This window comes from Rissa tridactyla, chromosome 7 (genome assembly GCF_028500815.1).
Source record: "Rissa tridactyla isolate bRisTri1 chromosome 7, bRisTri1.patW.cur.20221130, whole genome shotgun sequence".
NCBI lineage: Eukaryota > Metazoa > Chordata > Aves > Charadriiformes > Laridae > Rissa > Rissa tridactyla.
In genome coordinates, this window is record NC_071472.1 from 32,673,929 (window position 1) to 32,693,522 (window position 19,594).

A 19,594-nucleotide genomic window follows, 5' to 3' on the forward strand; every position below is an offset into this window, starting at 1 on the left:
CGGCGGGAGGCGGGGCAGAAAAAAGGGTCGCGGATTGGCCGAGGCACAGGTCGGTCAAGGCGCGGCAGCGGCGTTCAGTGCCCGCCCACCTCGTCGTCAGGCGGTGGAGTTGCCCGTTATCTGGCACGTGAACCCGCTTCCGCCTCCTGCTGCTGTCGCGGGGGGCGGCCGGGAGCCCGCGGCGGGCCGGTGGCGGAGGGAGCAGGAGCCCCGGGGTCGAGTCTCGGGCCCTGCGGAGCGCGGTGCGGTGAGGCGGAGGACGGTCCCGGCGGTTCACAGTCGCGTGCCGCCGTGCGCGCCTTGCGGCAGCGCCCCCTGGCGGCGGGGCTGGGCGGGACCCGCGTGTGTGAGGCGCGGGTGCTCGCAGGGTGCCCACCATGAGCCAGCCGGAGGGGAAGGGCGGCGGCGGGGGCCTGCGGGTGAAGTTCGTGCCCGACGAGGAGGTCCTGAAGCACATTGCTGATGACCCAGGTACATCCCGCTCGGGGCAGCGCCCAGCCCGGCGCCGCCCGCTGCTCCCAGGGCTCTGGGAGAGGGGCCGGGCGGACCCGGCACCCCCCCCGGGAACGGAGCCCTTCAGTAGCTGGGGCGGCTCAGCGCTTTGGCCGGGCTGCAGGCAGGACAACGCCTCCAGCGTCGTTCTCCTCCTGACTGCCTCTTCCGCAGTTTATTCCTGTCCCCACCCCGGCACATGGCAAGGGGCAGCTGAAGGCGGTGTGGGTACCAGCTCTCGGTACTAGCTTCCCGAGCAGCGGTGTGTGTGTGACGGCCTGGGAGGAGGGGCACAAAAAGCCTGGCTTCCTAGGTACTTCCCAACCCCTGACGTGGTTAAACACGCAGAGAACCAAATCGGAGCAAGGTTCGAGGTGGTTGTTGCAGGAGTCTTTTGCTGCAGTTTTAACTACTTTTAAGGTTTGGAACTTCTACGGAGATGCTTAAAACTTGCCTGTATAAGGCACAGAGCACCCTGATCTGACTTCGCTGTTGGCCCTGCTTTGATCGGGTCAGACAGACGCTCTCCAGAGGTCTCAGCCTAAATTCTCCCATGAGTGTACTGGCAGCCTATAGGCCAGGTCTTTTCCACTTGCTCCCCTTTGCTAGGGGGAGATAAGGGATGCTAAATACCATCCCCTTTGCGTGCAATTTGATACTTCCATGTGTGAGTCAGTGTCATTTCTCCCAAAGGGTGGAAGCTGGTGTGTGCTGAAATGGGGATCTTGAGCTCATGGGCTGCAGGGGCCAGCTTTTGTGGTAAAGGAGGGACTAATGGCTGTAGGGTCATCTGAACACCAGGGCATAGACCAGCTATTCTTTTAGAGGGACATCTTTTCAGCGTTGTATTTGTTTAGTGATTTGCACAACAGGAACTCGGTCTCTAAATGGCGTAGCTGTGTACTACTGCAATAGAAATAATGAAATAGTGGGGGGTTACAACTTTTATTGCAATCCTAGGTATTAAAGTACGGAAGGACAAGAATCAGCCGACAGTCAGTGTGAAGACATTTGTGAAGAAACTTGAGAATATTTCAGACGATGAAGCTCAGGAGATCCTGGAAGAGAAGAAATATGTTGCCGCTCTTGGAATATGTGCCCAAGGTATTAGCAGGGGAAGACCTAACACAACTCTGACTTCAGGAGATTCTTACAGTGTCAAGGTTGTACAGTGCTGATAAAATTGTTTTTGAGTCCTGACCAGTTGTAGCTGTGCTTGTGGTAACAGAGGAGAGGATAATGATTCTAGGATTTTGTTATGATATTTATTTCACACACATGCAATATAAAGAGTCCTTTGAGCCAAATAGTAAAATGTTGCATTCCATCTTCCTTGGGAATATACCAATGTTTTTTAAGTAGCTACAAGTGACATTTCTTTTCACAGATTCAATGGGAAATGGCTCAAGTGTAAGTGGTGGTGAAGTTTACTCATTCCAGACTCCCAAACGCTCCAGCAAAATGGCAGAGCTGGGTATGTTTTCCTCTTTCTTCTTTCTTTCTTGCTCTGGCTATGGTCTTTTTTTGAGTACACTGTTAATGTGATTTTTGCTTCCGTTTATTCAAAAGATATGTTTGCCGTATTTCAGTACCTTTTATCTGGCTCTGAATCAGTCTTTCTCAGAAACAAAAGCACGGGGCTAGGACAAAGTAAAGGCATGGTGGGGGTAAGAAATACAGATAATAAATAAATGCATAAGAGAAGTGGAAGTTTCTTAATGCTGGCAGAAAGTCTGTTTGTAAGTGCCAAAGGATGGCAGGGGTTTTATTTGTGTAACTTAGAAGGATGTAAGAATAAGTCATTGTGTAGCAAAGAGTCAAAAAAAGGCAGTATTAGCTTTGTGTGTCAGGGTATTTCTCCTACTCAAAAGTGTCTGAGCGTGCTGGCTAGGCTAACTGTAGGCTTAGGAGAAGCAAGCAGAAAGTGGCAGTTTTGGAGAGGGTGGACTGTTCTGGTTCAAATGAGATGCTTGAGCCCTGCTGCCACCGTGTTTCTTCTCACTTGAAGAGTTTTTGTGTGCTTAGCACCATCTGAACTTCATTGGTGTTTAGCTGTCACAGCTATTGATACATCTTACAAAGGGTGATCCAAGGGAGGGGGGTCATCATTCTGTGTCACTATACAGAAACTGTGGTTTCTGTACCTCTTTACTTCTCCTCTGGGCTTCTACTGTGTCTTGGGAATTTGTGTTTCTCGCGCCTCCTTTGCAGCAGTGTAGGTTTCACTGGTGCTGCCTCCTGGAGCCATGACTTGGTTTGAAAACTGAGGCAAGTCATACAATGGAAGGCTGGTTTTCTTGAGGGGCTGTTAGCAGGATACAGAGGCCTTCCATATTGAGGTCAGTGATTCAACTTCAGTTTGTGCTGGTAAGTAGTGGAAAGAGGTAAACAGGATGCAAGAACCCATCTCCTGGGGAACTGATGTGTTTGCTATACCTGCCGCTCTACTATGTCCAGTTGCAATTTTAAAGGACTAAGTGAGCATGACCAAACATTGCTGTGATTCGAAGACATGTGGTCTCCCAGGGAGAAAAGCATGCTCTGCCATTACCTGAGCCTTCTAAAATGAACATTCTAAAATGAATTAACTGAGTGGTTTAGTCTTTGAAAATCTTTGTTAAGGATTACATTCGCCTTTAGGGTTAGAAAAAAAAAAGGACATATCTGGTGCACTTTGTGAAATAGCTAGGAAGTTAATACTTAGAGAGCGTTTCAGGTATATGGCTCCATGGCTGACTAGCCAGAGCTGGGAGTTTTGTATCTGACATGTGAAACTTCTTCCCTTCCCCCTATTTCCTACAGCCTCTGAATTAGCCCAGACACCAGGACAGAGTGTTGCACCTGATCACTCCGAGTGCCCTGAGAAGACAGCCAAAACCCCTCAAAGCAGCAGTAAGTCCTGTGATGCTTTGTGGAACTGAAGCTGAGTGAATGGGTGTTGTGTTTCTGTTTGGGTGGTGAAGTGCATGCTTGAGTGCCAGCTTCTGTCATGCTTGAGTATTCTAGTCAGCTTAACATTGTAGGCTGAACTGCTTGGTATGCATGGCCTCTGGTTCACCTGAGTGTGAGATCTTTTATTCTGCCCTGCTGGTGTAGAGAAAACAGGAACTTCTTTCTCATTTGTTGCTGTGACACTTAATGATTTCCTCTGTGTTCAACAGATGAATGCTTGCACTTGAGAGGGTTATGAGCTGGGCTGATTTGTTGAACACCAAATGGGTAGGATTGTGCAGGTGTTCATGGGTAAATTCACACTTTATTGTATAATATCCAAGCACCCAATGCCGTAGGGAGAAAAACAGGTGAGAGAAGTCAGTGCAGCTCAACACTGGCAAGAGCAGGTTACTTTTTGCTCAGAAATGGAGTCTGATGTGCTCAGGGAGAGGACGTTAGCTCATTTTTCAGCCTTTTACCCCTGCTGATGGCCTCCCAAAGCTGTGACCGGAATTAAAAGCTACCTTCTGTGCTAATAACATTGACTGTCTTTGTTCTCTCCTTGCTTACCTGTGAGGAGCTAGAGACTTCGCTCATAGGATTAACCACCTAGAAAGTTGATATTTTGGTGCAGAGTACCTTTGAATAGTGAATGCCTGTTTTTCTAATGGACCATCTTGTACTGCTGTTGAAAATATGCAGTACTCTGAACAATGCTGTTTCTTGCTTTGCAGAACGTTCAAGTTCAAACAAAGTGCAGCAGAAGGTGAGTGATGACTCTACTTTGCTTGGGGTTTTTTTTGTTTGTGGGTTTTTTTTTTCACTTTTAAATCTTGAACTGTCCAATTACTACAGTTCTGGAAAGAAAGGATTTTGAAAAGCCTTATCCATGGTACAGATGTCTCTCCTAATCCAACCAGGCAGGAGGAACTCAAGTGAGAACCAGAGCTACCGTTGGTGAGGACTATGGGATTTAGAATCAGCAGGCAAATAGTGGGTTTGACAGTTTAATCAGCATGGGTGGAGACTATTTCCTTGCATCACACAAATGAGGATGCTAGGCGATCCCTTAATATGCAGTTAAACTCATAGCTTTCCAGTTTATTATCAAAAGAAGAAGCAGCCTTAGTTTTAAGGAGTGCTGTTAGAACAGGAATTCAAGAACTGTGGTGCTGTTCAGTTTCATACTGTAGCATTGGTTTATAAAAAATAATTTGTGATAATGGGGGGTGGGATGTAAGTTGATGTCATCTTTTGTTACGCTACAGAGAGATACAGTCCAGAACTGCCAGCTGTGTTGGTTATAAAGAGAGTGCTGTGCAACAGTTGGCTTTCTAAAATGGTATAGCATCATACTAGAAATGTGTGCACAGCTTTTCCAGTATAAGGTTCCAGGATGAGATATGCCTGTAACAGATGCTGTTTTGGGACGCCATGTTCACTCCTTGATGATTTCACATCCACTTTGACAGGATTAACAAAAGTGTTTCCTTCCACCAGATTCGTGTCCGAGTTAGGCTTGTGCTTTACACCTGTGTAAGGAATACGTGCCACTAGAACTTGATGAGCCCAGGCAGCTTAGGTTCCCTTTGCTGTACTTCTTCCGGGCTTAGTATTCTGAGTGGTCTTCCGTCATTCTGGTAGTTGTTTTCATAGCGGAATTCCAAATCACTCAGAGTAGACAGTGTGAGGTGAAAAATGACTGCTCTGGGGAGTCAAAGCATTTTCAGTTTGTCATTGCTTCGATTTGACTCTTCTTAAGGGGCCAAAATTGGCATCTTGGTTGGAGATTTCACAGTTTTCTACCCTCCATGTCAGGATATTAGCTGAAAGAATTAATCCCCCTTTGGAACCTGATCCTACCCCTTTCTAGCTCTGAATGGCAAAACAAGAACTCTCCATACTTATTGCCTCTGCTTTCACAGTTTCTCGAGGGCTGAAATAGTTTGGAAATGTAACCTGATTCTACTCTTTGCTTGGCAGAGGGCTGTTTTGAAGAGTTATATGTTTCTAATGCATGTTTTTTCTTTGCTGTTACAGAGTAAAAGGAAAGAATTTGTGTCTACCACACCTTACAGACTCAGAAAGAGGCTAACAGGTAAAGATCAACGTTTGCAGTCAGCTCCCACAGTCAATGAGGCACTGTGTTCAGAGGACGGTGTTTCTCCTGGTGGGCCTCTGCCTGTAGTAGCAGTCTGACTGAAGCAATCTGATTCTTCCTGCAGAGAGTGTAGAAATGTCCTTAAGGAAGTCTATGTAGACCTTTTCTCTATAACAGATTGCTACTTAGGTAAGGGGTGGAAGGGTTAGAAGCACCAAGTTGCTGAACTTCAGTTCAGCAACATGATCAAAAGAGACAAAACTCTCAGTAATTTAACCTATGCTGACACTTAAGTCTGGCACAATTGCTTGAACCAAATCATAAAACTTTTTAATGATGGCTGGGACATTCATGGTAAAGTATTTCCAGTAACTGGTTGTCTCTATATGCTCAGAATAAATGCAGAGGAGAGTTTTGTGTGTGACATTTTGTGTTCTATTCTTTTGTGTTGAGAGACCAAGACTGAGCCAGATTCTGTCTGTGCCCTTCAATCAACATTGCTAACAGAGGTCTTTTACAAAACTTTTTTTGCAGAGTATGACCCAGACGATACTCAGCTTGCGTGATTGGCATTTGTGAAAACTGACATAGACATGCTAAGAGAAATAGAGAATTCCATTGTCCATTTTTAGACACTTTTTATGGTAGGATTATGTTTCTTAATTGGTATCAAGGAGCAAGCTGTACTAAATAATTTGTGAGCCTAGAACTGGGGAAGGAACGGCTATATGCACTTGCAGTCCTCTTAAGCATTGATTTTACTTTTCTGTGAAATATTTTTAGGAATCATATGCTTGAAAAACATCTAGAGAATATATGGGAGAGCAAGGTGTTGCAAAATGTGTTGTGTGTAAGAAGTTGCTAGCTTTTAACTTTAATTTATGCTCTAGCTCCAGATCCCTATTTAGAAAGTGAGAGTGAATATTCTGCTTCCTGCTCAGAGGAGGAGGATGAGGAAGACCAGAAAGAAGTCAGCACTGTTTTATCAGGTCGAAAGACCCCAGCAAAAACTATGACTGCATCTACACCTCCTCCCAGAAACACCCTAGCCAAAAAAGTTAAAGAGAACAAGATGGTGAGTGTGCAGAAAATATAACCCTGAGCTAGCAAGCATGAAGGGATGTTTAGTGACAATAAACTGTCAGTGACCACACTTAACTATGGGGAAGAAGGGCTAGACTCATTTCAAATCAAATCAGCTGAGTTGGCTTTTGCGGTATTTTGGAGCAATCCCTGTTGGACAGGCATCAGGTGAGCCTGTGCGCTAATCTAGTCTGTATCCTCGGCAGCTCCAGAAGAAGTTCTAAGATGTCTGTGAAGCAGGAGACCTTGTACTGAGAAGGGATGAAGAAATTGACTCCTGTAGCATCAACAGAAGCACACATTACTTTCTGATGTGGTGTTCAGCTTTGTTGTCTGATTTCCTTCCAGCACCAGGATCTCCACACCCCTGTAGAATTATTGCTGTGTTCTGCTCTCTCAGAATCTCTTTTCTGTCTCTGTCTTCAGGAAAGAACCATCTGACTAAGCTAGTTTTGGCAGAATGCTACTGTAGAAGCCATTTTTGCAAATATTTTCTGGCTTTCTCTTCACCCTTGCTCTATGTCCCATATTGGCCATCTTCAGACATGTTTGTGGGTGCGAAAGGAGAGGGGTAACTCGATAGCAAGAGGAGTGTGGCTGATCTTGCTGTCCTTTTTCAGAGCAACCTGGTGGAGGAATACTTTGAAGCTCACAGTAGTTCCAAAGTGCTCACTTCGGACCGAACGCTGCAGAAGTTGCGGAAAAGAAGATTGGATCAGGTACACTTCGTAGCAAAGCACAAAACTCTTGGAGCTTTTGATTTCTTTGATGAAGATTTCCCTCACCAAAACGTCCTGATGTTGCTATTTTCACTTTATTTCTCTCAGTGGTAATGCTGATTTAGGTAGCATTTTAAGCGTGTCTCCTACTGCTGCTCTGAGCAGAGACAGTGTCCAGTTGTTTGAACCTGAGACAGTAGGGAAGACACAGGGATATGACACTGTCAGGTGAGCAGATGGTTGAGAACTGCAGTTACCAGAACAGGTTAAAGTTTGCTTTTGGGGGAGGAGAAGAGAGAAAAGCAGAGCTGTAGAGACCTCCCTTAAAAATTATCACCAAAACAGCATTTTTGTCAATGAAGTATTTAGTGGAATTACAAGCTGTCTTGACTATTTATGTGTAGAGGAAATGGAGAGAGCCCTTTTCATCTGAGCATTACTGCGTCAAGCCACATGCAGGACTGGGACAGCTCTAAATGTTGTTGCCTAGTTTGTGAAATGCACTTTGTCCCCTTCCAGTTCCTAGGAGACAGGAACTGTCTAATTGTGGTGACTGAATTACTGGGATTTTTCCATTTGCCACTTCTACAAGACAGTTCAAAGCAAGCAGATGGATCCTACAGAGGCAGATACACAAGGACAGGTGCCAGGGAAGCATGTAATATACTTGGAGCTCTCATGTTTATGACTGCTTTTTGCATGTAACTATGTTTTAAGAGATGGCATATATGCAGATTGCCTGATGCCTGCTGTTGTCTGGAATTGCTACCAGAGAAACATCTGGATTCTTAACAAGTTCTTTCATAACAGCTCTGGAAGGAAATCACGGCTTTCAGTATTAAATCTACTGCTGGCTCCAAAGAAATTGAAGGCTATGCGGTTCTGTCTCTCAGTGCTTTATGTTTGTCTGACACATTGCAGCTGTCTTTGTGTTCTTTCCAGAATAAACTGTCTTCTACTGCAAGGGAGTGGAAAGCAAAGCTGTTAAAATTGAAGAGAAAGGAAGGCCAGTGTAGATTTGATGCCATTTGTCAAGTTACTGTGCTGTTTAAACATCAACATCCTAGCATATCTTTAAAACTGAATTAATCCTTTGGTTCTTGATGCTTTTGAAGTAATACTTTTTCTACATTTAGCTGTCAGCTGCAAATGATGTTCTTTCTGCTGTATCTCTTTTTTAAGATGATATTTGTGAGCATTCTCTTGTAGTGACAAACACCTGAACCATTGCTAAGCATGTCAACTGGAGCCCTTGCTCCTGTGAGAAGGTTTGTGATGTTGGTATCTTCCTGGTACAATGCTTGGTGCTGTATAAGCTCTGTCTGTGTCCATTATTTCAGTAGTGGTTTTCCCATACTCAGCAGGAAGAGATAAAACACAGATATCAGTTCTAGTCCTAGTCTGGCTGCCATTTCCCGTAATAAGATTACTTAATCTCTGTTTTGTTTTGCTAGTAGCAAAACTGTGCTTAGGGGGGTCTTCGTGGAAAAAAACAAGAATTGAGTGCACTGTCAGTGAAAACTGTTCTGTACCCTAGCTGCAGAGCATACTAGAGGGGTGTTTGCAAGAACTCCAGATATATGTCTTGTTTTTTCTCAGCTTTGAATGACTGTCGTCTTACCTCTCTCAACATAGCAAACACTGCATGACCTTTTGAAAAAAGCTCCCCTTGCCTATGCTGCTGAAATTAAAGAGCTAAACCAGCAACACGAATCCCTGTTTTCCAAGTGGATGCTGCAATTACAGTAAGTATGCAATGAGAAGCATTGAAGAAGCCTAGTAAACAGGCGCTGTCAGTAGAATTACCCTCATGTCAACAATGTCCTGTGGATGAGTTAAGGACTGACTTTTTTTCTTTGATTGATGGCTTAAATTTAAAATTAAGTGACATTAATTTAGTACAGTGTTTCCTGTAGACCACATCATACCTGAGTGACTCCTTGAACTGAATGCCTGAAGTGAAGTGAAGTTGCATTCTGCCTGGCTAGTTTGTCTGCACCTCTGTAAACCAAGCTAGAGGGCATTCAAAAACAGGGAGCATGAATAATGAGAAAATGGGGAACATGAATGATGAGAAAAGTGTCCTTTGTGAACAATCAGTTTTGCTTACAGCAGCATAGTTGGTAGTGGGTAGCCCACTGCCAATTTCTTCTGTATGTGGCTATCTCCAGCGGTGTCGCAGTTAACTTTGAATGCCTATGGTACCTAATGATCTATGCGTGAAGAAACCTTAATGCTGTTGGAAACATTAGCACTATAAATTTTATCTGGGTTTATGTGTATCTTCATGGGAAGGAGAAAAGAGTAAGCATCCAGGAAAGCAAATGTGGAACTCCAGAGAGCTGTGAGATTCTGGAGCGCTTTAGAGAAGGCAGGTCATCAGCTCTGAAGTGCTGAGGCAGGAGCAGATGTTGGTGAGGATAAAGCCCCTTGGAAACTTTGCAAGGGAGTGGAGTATAAAGAAATCTGTGGTCCATGGGGAGTGACAGAGCATATGAAAAAGACATTAGCTTTGAAAGTTAGAGAGTTGCAAGAGGAGGAGTTCTCAGTGATGGGGGCAAATGGTTAGAGATATATGTGGCAGGGTAGAAGGAACAAATCCATAGATGATACTTATGTTGTCATGTCAATGACAGTTGTTGAACACCTTACTTTTGCCTAATGCTGTTTGAGTGGCCTGATGCTCTGCTTTCTGATCAAGATGATGTTATTCATACTTCTCAAAAATAAGCAAAGCTTTGTGATTCCCTACCATGTTCTCTTTATGCTTTCCTGCCTCTTTCTCTGTGGAACAGTTAAGATAAGCAAGAGATAGGAGAATAGTTTAATTTTACTTTGAAATTGTTCCTGCAGATCAGACTAGAAAACCATTATGAAGGCTTACTTTTTCTTTTGTAATTGCTGTGACCCATGGTAAACATTTAATATAATCGCTGGTGAGGGTGTGAATGGGAAAGCTGGTTACTCTTCATGATCTGAAATTGTAGATCTAGTCTCATATTCTTGAACAATACCCTTATCTTCCATAGATGTTTTGCTAAATTAGTGGTCCTCCAGGCTGCCAAAAGGCTTCTTTTACTAGGATGCATGTACATGCCATGTTTCAGATTCCTTGCAGCTAACATTTGTCAGTTGTGAGCTGAAGGTAAGCCTGGAGCTGATGAAACATGAAATTTTGAGCAGCAAGATTGCAATGGATCATTTTGCTTAATGAATGTATGAACCTAAAAAGAGACTGGTACTTTTTTGATTTGGTGTATTTGCTCACTTTTCTGCAGCTTGGGTTTCAATATCGTGCTTTATGGTCTGGGCTCAAAGCGTGATTTGTTAGAGAAGTTTCGTACCTCTGTGCTCCAGGATTCCGTTCACCTTGTGGTTAATGGATACTTCCCCAGCATCACTGTGAGATCTGTAAGTGTGGGAAAAGCTTATGGATTTATCTAATAATCCTGTGTTACAGATACTTCTAAAGTCTTTCAATGTAAAATGTTAAAGAAACCTGCTGCATCTTATAGCAGCAGACTCTTGAATGAAGAGCAGTTCTTATGTCTCTTTAAAGAAACGAACCAATGTATTTTCCAAGTAATTGCAATAATTCCCATCATTAATAGACACTCATCAGTCTAAAGCCTTATTTTATGTCACTGTTCTGAAAAGGGGTAGAAATTTTTGGTTTACTTGGCTGTTCTGGGGATTCAATGGTAAAAAATCAGATTACCTCCCTCATGATGGTGAAGGGCTCAGTTTCAGATTTTCTGCACTAGGTCCTTCAATGCCAGAGCACTTCAGAAAGGACTGCTGTTGTCTTTTTCAGATTCTCAACTCCATTACAGAGGAGGTACTGGACCATGTAGGGACCTTCCGCAGCCCCCTTGACCAACTTGAATTCATCATTAAAAGGTTTAAAGAAGGTAAAATGACTAACCTCAAATAACTAACTTACATAAAACTTACATAACTTACATAAAAGCGTCTAACTTACATAAAAGCATTAGAGTCTACATACTGTTAGGAGAGCCCAGACCACTGTCTTTCCTCATAGTTTTCACATGTGCAGTTACAGTTTCTTAGTTTATTGTAGCTAGTATATTTTCTCGCTTGTATTCTATGCCACATATATGAAAACATATATGCACTAGTAATATATGTGTACATGATCCCAAGCTGTTACCTCAGTCAGTGTTTCTCACACTAAGTTCTCTAGAAAGGGAAGGAGGAGGGCACCAGTGTTCCAACATGATAGAGTCTCCTCAGCCCTTTGGCAAACTGAAATGCTGATCTCTCTTGCATTTAGCACAGTACCTTTGTGCTTTATGTCCATGGTGTTTCTGTAACCACGTGTTTCCTGGTGGAAGACAGGATAGGTAAACTCCAGCTACATGAGGGAAGATGGTTCTTAGTGGCTGCTTGAGGACCTAATATAAACCTCACTGAAATCAACAGAACAAAGAACTTGCAAACAATTTGGAATGAGAGTTGCTGACAGATGTCAAATCCTTTGAGTTCCTCTGGAAAATCATGGCCAGAGGGTCTTCCCATAAATTTTGGTATAGGCTGGATTAAGACTTAGATGTACATGGTTTAGTGGAATGGTCATTTAAATTTACTATATGCAAATACTGACATTAAGATGAAATAAAGCACAGCAGTGTCAAACAAGCAGGTTAGAATTGGGTTCAAAACCAAAATTAAACAGGTATTGCCACAGTGAATGCTTGCTGAGTTCTTTTGGAATGTCAGTTATACTGCTAGTGTATACATACACAAATTGCCATGGAATCTTAATTATGCATGGTGTTGGTGTTTAAGTGTTTACATTCTGTTTTCCATCAATACCTTATGAATATTTCTGGTGGGACTAATTGGAAAAGACTGATTAATGGTGTACCCACCTGAACCTATAGAATCATAGAATCATTTAGGTTGGAAAAGACCCTTGGGATCATCAAGTCCAACCATCAACTTCACTCTACAAAGTTCTCCCTTACACCATATCCCTTAACACCACATCTAAACGAGTCTTAAACACATCCGGGCATGGTGACTCCACTACCTCCCCGGGCAGCCTATTCCAGTGTCTGACCACTCTTTCTGTGAAGAATTTTTTCCTAATGTCCAGCCTAAACCTACCCTGCTGCAGCTAGAACCCATTCCCTCTTGTTCTATCACTAATTACCTGTGAGAAGAGACCAGCACCAACCTCTCTACAATGGCCTTTCAAGTAGCTGTAGAAAGCAATGAAGTCTCCCCTCAGCCTCCTCTTCCTCAAACTAAACAGTCCCAGCTCCTTCAATCGCTCCTCATAAGATTTATTCTCCAGGCCCTTCACCAGCTTCGTTGCCCTCCTCTGCACTCGCTCCAGCACCTCGATATCTCTCTCATATTGAGGTGCCCAGAACTGGACACAATACTCAAGGTGTGGCCTCACCAGTGCTGAGTACAGGGGGACAATCACCTCCCTCCTTCTGCTGGTCACACTATTGCTAATACAAGCCAGGATGCCATTGGCCCTCTTGGCCACCTGGGCACACTGCTGGCTCATGTTCAGCCGCTTGTCAATTAGAACCCCCAGGTCCTTTTCTGCCAGGCAGCTCTCCAGCCACACTTCCCCAAGCCTGTAGCGATGCATGGGGTTGTTGTGGCCCAAGTGCAGGACCCGGCACTTGGCCTTGTTGAATCACATTCCATTAGCACTGGCCCATCGATCCAATCTATCCGAGTCTCTCTGTAGAGCCTCCAATCTACATAAATCAGTCTTGTGTAGTACACTGTAGATGATCTGACTGGAAGTCTGAGGAAACTTTGGTTTCCATTGGCAGCCAAGTATTTCATGTATTCATTTGCACAACATCTGGCTACTGTTTTGTTCTGGACTCAGGAAATAGCTGTTCCCATGGATAAGTACAGCAGCAACAAGCTAGCTGGAAATTTTAATATCTACCATTTGCATTATCCAAGCTAAGTCTTTGCAACTTCCTTTGAGGACTCAGTGGGAAAGGTTTCCAACAAAGTTAGTATGCTTTGGATCGAAGCCTGAGTAGAAAATGCATTTTCATTGTGCGAGGAGGAGCTTAAGGATCCTAGTGATGTAACTCAAAAGCAGCTGAACAAACTGTGCTTAGACTTCCATCCTAAAATACATTTGAATGACCTCGAATCACAGGACTGTAAGTCATAGCTAAAAGGGCAATTCCTGGTAAAACCATGAGCAAGTGGAAAGTGGATTCTAAGAGAAAAGCTTAAACTGCAAAAAGAACAGTAACTGTGATGAGAACTGCAATACAGTGAATTGAGAAAAAGCCTTTTAGGTGCTCAGAAACACCAAGTGTGGGACAGAGATCAAAGTAAGCTCTACAAGGGAAGTGATTTGATATTTGAATGATGAATATGCAGCCTAATGGAACAGACTTGTCCTAGGCTGCACCGGGAACGGGAAACCACTTTGTATGCAGTTTCTTTGATTGTTTCTCTGCTGTTTTTTCTGATGTTGCAGATTCATCTTTAGAGCTCTATGTCCTTATTCATAACCTGGACAGCCAGATGTTGAGAGGAGAAAGAAGTCAGCAGATCCTTGCACAGTTATCTTCTCTGCCTAGCATTTACCTCATTGCCTCTATCGATCACATCAATGCTCCTCTCAGTGAGTCCCCTTGGTCCGGTTGTAGCAAAGAGAGAAGAATCTGCATTCTGCTTTGGGGCTGCCAAGCACGTTTCATAAGCTCATGTATTACTGTTGATGTGCAAAATAGACCTGGTGATGTATGGTCTACTATGTATCTACTATGCCAGTAGCAGCTAGAAGCCCCGATTGGGACTGTGGCTGTGTTAAACCAAAACTGTATAAAGATACTGAGAACTACTAGTCACTGATCATAATATACAAATAGACTTCAAGCTTCGGGCACCCTTTGATTTAGGGACTTAAGGAAGTGGAAATTGGATGTTATGTCTGTCATTGCATCTAAACAATTCAGTTTATCAGCCAGTAATTCTTTGCACACTGCTGACTCTGGAAGGATTTACAATATATCCATGAAGCTGGTATGAAAAAGGGATGTGTGCAAATGTTTTGTTGCAGAGAATTTGTCTTGTTAGAACTGCGTGTGTCTGGGTGTATGTACTGTGAATTTCACAAGCATGCATTGTTTCCTCAAATCCTACAGTAGAACTAAGTACATTTTAAATTGCTTATTTCACACCTTAGAAAAGCTAAATCTCCCAATTCTTTCTGCTCTTTCTTTTCTCTCTGTCTAGTGTGGGACCAGGCAAAGCTAAGCCTCTACAACTGGCTTTGGTATGAAACAACCACATTTAGTCCTTATGTGGAAGAAACGTCTTATGAGAACTCGCTTTTAGTACAGCAGTCTGGATCTTTGGCTTTGAGCTCCCTAACGCATGTCCTGCGCAGTCTCACTCTCAATGCCAGGTCAGACAGTGTTATACTTCATAGTGACACTTGCTGAGGATCCAGTCCTTAAGGGTTTACTCTGGTCTACACCTAGCAAGAGGCAATCCCTGTTTTCTGAAAACAATGTTCAAGAAGATGATAAGACCTGGGTTCCAAGTGATTGGTTCCTTTAAATGAACAGCATTTGGATAGCAGGTCTTGTCCGGTGATGAGATTCATGTGGAAAGTTCTGGTCACCTGGGAAAAGACAGTTAATACTTTCTAATGGTGGGGCTTTGGGTTTGGTGATTGGTTTGGTTTTTTTTTTCCTTTTGATTTTCCCCTCTCCTCCTTTCACTTAGGGGGATATTCAGACTGCTTGCTCAGTACCAGCTGGAGAACAAGGACAACACATCTTATCCAGGTATGTGCCCTCCTTTTCTCATCTGTTTGGGGTGTTGCCATTGCCAGCTCAGTTACAGTGGCACTGGCTTTTGGTATGCAGGTTGCATTGTCAACAACAGAAGTGCTGTAACTGTTGGCTCGGTGAGACTCTGCCATAGACTGTCTTTCTAGTGGTGCTGTGTCTCTGCACTCTGACAGAAAATCAATAGACTGGCTGGTTCTGAAGGGCCTCCTCTTACTGTTGTCTGCTTTGATGTTTAGACATGACTGAGACCATTCATGTGGGACTGTGGAGTTAAAAAATAAAATAAAAAGGAAGAATATGAATTTGCATAACTAGCACTTAAAGGACCAGGGAAAGACAGGAGATTCTGTTCCCCTGCTGCTCCTAAGTGACTTCTGATGTGTCCCTGCTTTCTAGGATACATATGGAATATTCTGTCAGACTCTTAACAGGTGCTGCAGGGGATTGGAATAACATGTTTAATGGTGAAGAAAGCTGGAAGCAAGATAGAGGAGCTGGAAATTAAGAGAGATTAACCATGTTGGGAAGTGCATTTAAATTGCTCTTAAAGTTCTGTTAGGCAAACAGGGTGACTGGAACGTTAATTCAGCTGTTTTCCTTTAACTACTGAAATATTGGCTTGGCTGTATACTTGAAAGAAGTGATCATGTTACTGTAGACACTGTGGTCTAAGCCGAAGCAAAATTTGTAGGTAGAGATAATGTCTGTTGTTAGACCTGGAAAAATGTGACAATCTCACCCCTTCAGTTTCTTGTTCTCGCCTTTTTCTGTCTCCAGGGCTGTCTTTCCAAGACTTCTACCAGCAGTGTCGGGAGGCTTTCCTTGTGAACAGTGACCTGACACTCAGGGCGCAACTGACAGAATTTAGGGACCACAAGCTCATCCGGACCAAGCGGGTGAGTTGGGGGAAAAGGATAATCCTGGGTATTCAGCCACCTTAAACCAAAAAGATGCTTACTTGCTACTAAGTATCCCTAAGACACCACTATGCAGCTCACAGTGAGTCTCTGTTTTTTGAAGCACCTAGGAACTCGCAAAGGGCAGAAATTCTGTAATTGCAGCTCTTTCTATGCCTCCAATTTGTCAACACCCTTTAAGTGGATAGGGGCCTGTAAAAATGCAGTGTGCTTTGGTTAATCAGCAACCTACAGGTCTCTTCTTCCTGAAGACCTTCAAAAGTAACAAACTCTGGAGCCTGCCAGTCTGCTTCCAAGAGTTACCTGTATTTGCAGGCTAGTCCTAATAATGAGGCAGAACAGCAGTACTAGATACAGGGACACAGTGTTGAGGAGCTGTGTAGTGTCAGACTAGCATAGCCCACCAGACAATTTCTCATATACTGACTTTTATCGGTATTGGTGCATTTCCAGTGTTGCTTTAGTGAAATATTCCCGTTTTTTAGCAATATAGTCCCCCTGAATGCTGGCCAGCTCTCACCCAGACTGTAAATAAACGTTAGCATTGCAGTGCTGTCTAGTGGCTTGCATTGCATTGTGCGCCGGTGTTAACAGAATGTGTATGCATGTCTGTTCTCAGGGAGCTGATGGTGTGGAATACTTATTAATTCCTGTAGATGACAGTACCTTGACCGACTTCTTAGAGAAAGAGGATGAAGATGTATAACGTCTCTCTGTTCGCAAAGCATCTACGGCAATTGCTCTCAAGGGCTGCTGGAGAGGGGCCTGTACTGAGCTCGCTCTCCCTCCAACCCCAAGGCTGCTGGACTACTTATTGAAATGTAATAATTGTAATGAATGGTGCTCGTTGTTCAGCTACATCAGGTAGTTTGGAATGATGACTTCTGTAAGCAAGGCATCTCTTGCTCTGTAGTTCGATTTGTCTGCTTTGTCTCTTAGCTCAGATGATGCCTTCTTCGTATCTATGCAGCCAACCTTACAGCCAGAAAAACAAACTTGGTAAGATTGTGCCTTCTGCTCTCTACCTCACCAGACATGAGGGTTTGATTGGAGCAGTTTACTGCAAATCACTATATGGTCAGAGCTTTAGTTTGTACTAGTGGTGCAACTTTTCTCAACTGAGTTCTTTCCAGGTCTCCTTTACCAGTTAGACAAGACTAGCTTCCAGTGTATGAAGAAGCCAAGATTTGTAATGCTAAGAGACCTGCCTTGACTGCATGAAGAAAGGAGAATACTAGTGGGTTTGGGACACTGTGGGTAACTTATTAAATTCTGGCAATAGAACTGAAGGGCTTGCCCCAAACTCAAATCCTTTTATAAGATTCAGATAATCAAAATTGTGATGGACTCAAGTCATTGCCTGTTGGTAAGGGCGAGAGGATCCAGCTTCTTTCTTCTACTTTCCAAGTTGCAATCCAGGAATATGAAGAGGCTGTGAAGAGGCTGTTTATTTTTTAAAAGCTTGATTGTATATATGTATTTTTTACATCAGGAGTGTCCACTGATCCTGGAGGAGGCCTTAAATGCCACTTATAAACTCTCCCTTTTTTTAAGCCCTTAGAGGCTGGGAGACTGCTGAAGTTCAACAGCTTTTCTTCACTTTTTTTCTCAGGTATGTGGGAGTAAGCCCTATAGTTCCATCAACTGTAGTCTGCCAGACAGACTTCAGGCACTCTGTATGTCTAATATTTGGTAGCTGTGTTACAGCTCAATGTTGTAATAGTTCAAATCAGTCAATTAAAGTACTGTATTAATTTTCATTAGCTTGTCTTGTCTTCCATGATCTTTTTACGTTATAGGAAGATAGAGATCCTCCTGACAATTGTGTGAAAGCCTCATTTTCATTATTATATCAAATATCTGTGCAAATCCTCATGCAGTGTGCAGAATATTTCAAACTAATTAGTAAAAATATTTTATATTGTTTCTTATAAAGCATCAAAATTCAAAATAGTTTGCCTGCCTTTTAATACCGGCATATAGCTTTTGAAGAAAAACAAAACATCACATGGAATAATATTGTTACCTGGTCTTCCCCTCACTGACAGGAGCAACAGACAGAGGTTTACAGCCTGACTTTTGTTTGTATTGAAAACATGGGATGTCTACTTATCCCACTGACAATTATAGGACCTAATCAGCTTTGCTGGAGAGTCTGATGGGGGAAACTGCTACATGCCAGCAGTACTCTGCAGCTTCCTCCCCCAGAACATTTTCCAACTAACATTCTGCTTTTGGTGGCACTTGCATCTGCATTTTACAGGCTGCAATTCCAAAACTTTGCACAACGCATGAGATCCTGTCTATTGCTACTTAGGCTACCGTCAGAACCACTAAAACCAGGCTCAAGGCATTGCATCTTACCCAATTTTGGTAAGTTAGGCATAGAGTTCAAGAACAAGAACTCTGCCACTTGAAGAGATGTGTTGTTGGAGAAGCTGAAAAAGTTGTAGCTAAGCAGCAACCACATCCTATTTTGCAGTCCTTTGACTCTCTCCACAGTTCCTGTGAAATTCAAGATTTAATTTATATTCTGAGTACATATGGAAGATGCCACCTAACGTGTTTACAGGTAGTGATACCATGGTGCATTTTCAGTGCAATTATATCTAGTTTTCTAGATGTGAAATCTACTTTAATGAAGTGTTATAATCGTCCTGAGTTTAGAGTTATCCGCTTACAGTTTTGATAGACTACCAGATGCCCATACAGGCCAAGGGGAGGGCTGCAGGAGATATCACGTATCTGCTAAAAGAAGGTTAAGTTTGAATCAGTTCTTGGCTGCTGATGATTCTGTGATGCAAGCATGCAAGCTTAAGAAAATTACTGTGAATTAATTCCTGTGAGTTTTGCATTAAAAGTGGTTTATCCTGATTTCATGCTGTTTCTGGACAACTACCTCATCTACGCATTAATTTTTTGTCTCAAATTCTGTGTATGTGCTAAGTTAGTAGCATTTTAATGTCTTCTATAGCAATACAGAACTGTTGGATTTGGAGGGATCACTTCTACAGTCCTTTCCTTTACTTGGGAAAGAAGTTGTTTCTGCCTTAGTTTACGGAGAGGTCTTCATGGTATTGATAAGAATGACTGCCTTTATATAAGCTCAGTAGCAGATAATACTGGAGTCATCTCTTGCCACTTACATTTAAATGGAACAAGACATATGCAATTATGCAGTAAAGACATTGCTTGATGAGCCACTTTTATTAACAAACTTAAAAGGATGGTGCCAAAATCTTTACAAATTTGCAATGGAAATATTTTCATTTTGTTTAAATATTTTTCTGGTGTGCACATAATGCAGAGAGGGTAAGGTATGCAACTGCGAGATTTTTTGTCTTTAAAAAAAAAAAAAAACACAACGAAAAGCCTAACTTAAAAAATAAAACCCAAGCATTGCCAGTGGTGAAAATGCTACTTGTTCAGTTTTAGTAATCCTGTAATTAAGAACCATAGTTACAGAAACTGTTTTTAAAAGAATGTAACAAAGGCACATTAAATTAATTTACAGCTTTGTTAAGGAATTGA

At 42.9% G+C, this 19,594-nt stretch overlaps 1 protein-coding gene across 3 annotated transcripts; it reads left to right on the forward strand.

Moving 5' to 3' along the window:
- Nucleotides 1-75: 75 nt before the first annotated feature.
- On the forward strand, nucleotides 76-19,176 carry ORC2 (origin recognition complex subunit 2). Of its 3 annotated transcripts, XR_008467641.1 has the most exons (17): nucleotides 77-471; nucleotides 1,453-1,596; nucleotides 1,880-1,966; nucleotides 3,295-3,384; nucleotides 4,161-4,192; nucleotides 5,467-5,524; nucleotides 6,418-6,602; nucleotides 7,231-7,329; nucleotides 8,965-9,074; nucleotides 10,608-10,740; nucleotides 11,144-11,240; nucleotides 13,823-13,969; nucleotides 14,584-14,755; nucleotides 15,079-15,140; nucleotides 15,924-16,042; nucleotides 16,683-17,675; nucleotides 18,327-19,176. XR_008467641.1 is itself a non-coding variant. In XM_054208328.1 (16 exons), exons 1-16 carry the CDS (start codon nucleotides 378-380, stop codon nucleotides 16,767-16,769), a joined length of 1,716 nt encoding a protein of 571 aa, XP_054064303.1. In that variant the 5' UTR covers nucleotides 77-377; the 3' UTR covers nucleotides 16,770-17,823. The 3 variants fall into 3 exon arrangements, 1 of the variants encoding a protein (XP_054064303.1); XM_054208328.1 differs by lacking the exon at nucleotides 18,327-19,176 and having other exon boundaries at nucleotides 16,683-17,823; XR_008467642.1 differs by lacking the exons at nucleotides 14,584-14,755; nucleotides 18,327-19,176 and having other exon boundaries at nucleotides 76-471; nucleotides 16,683-17,823.
- Nucleotides 19,177-19,594: the final 418 nt, after the last annotated feature.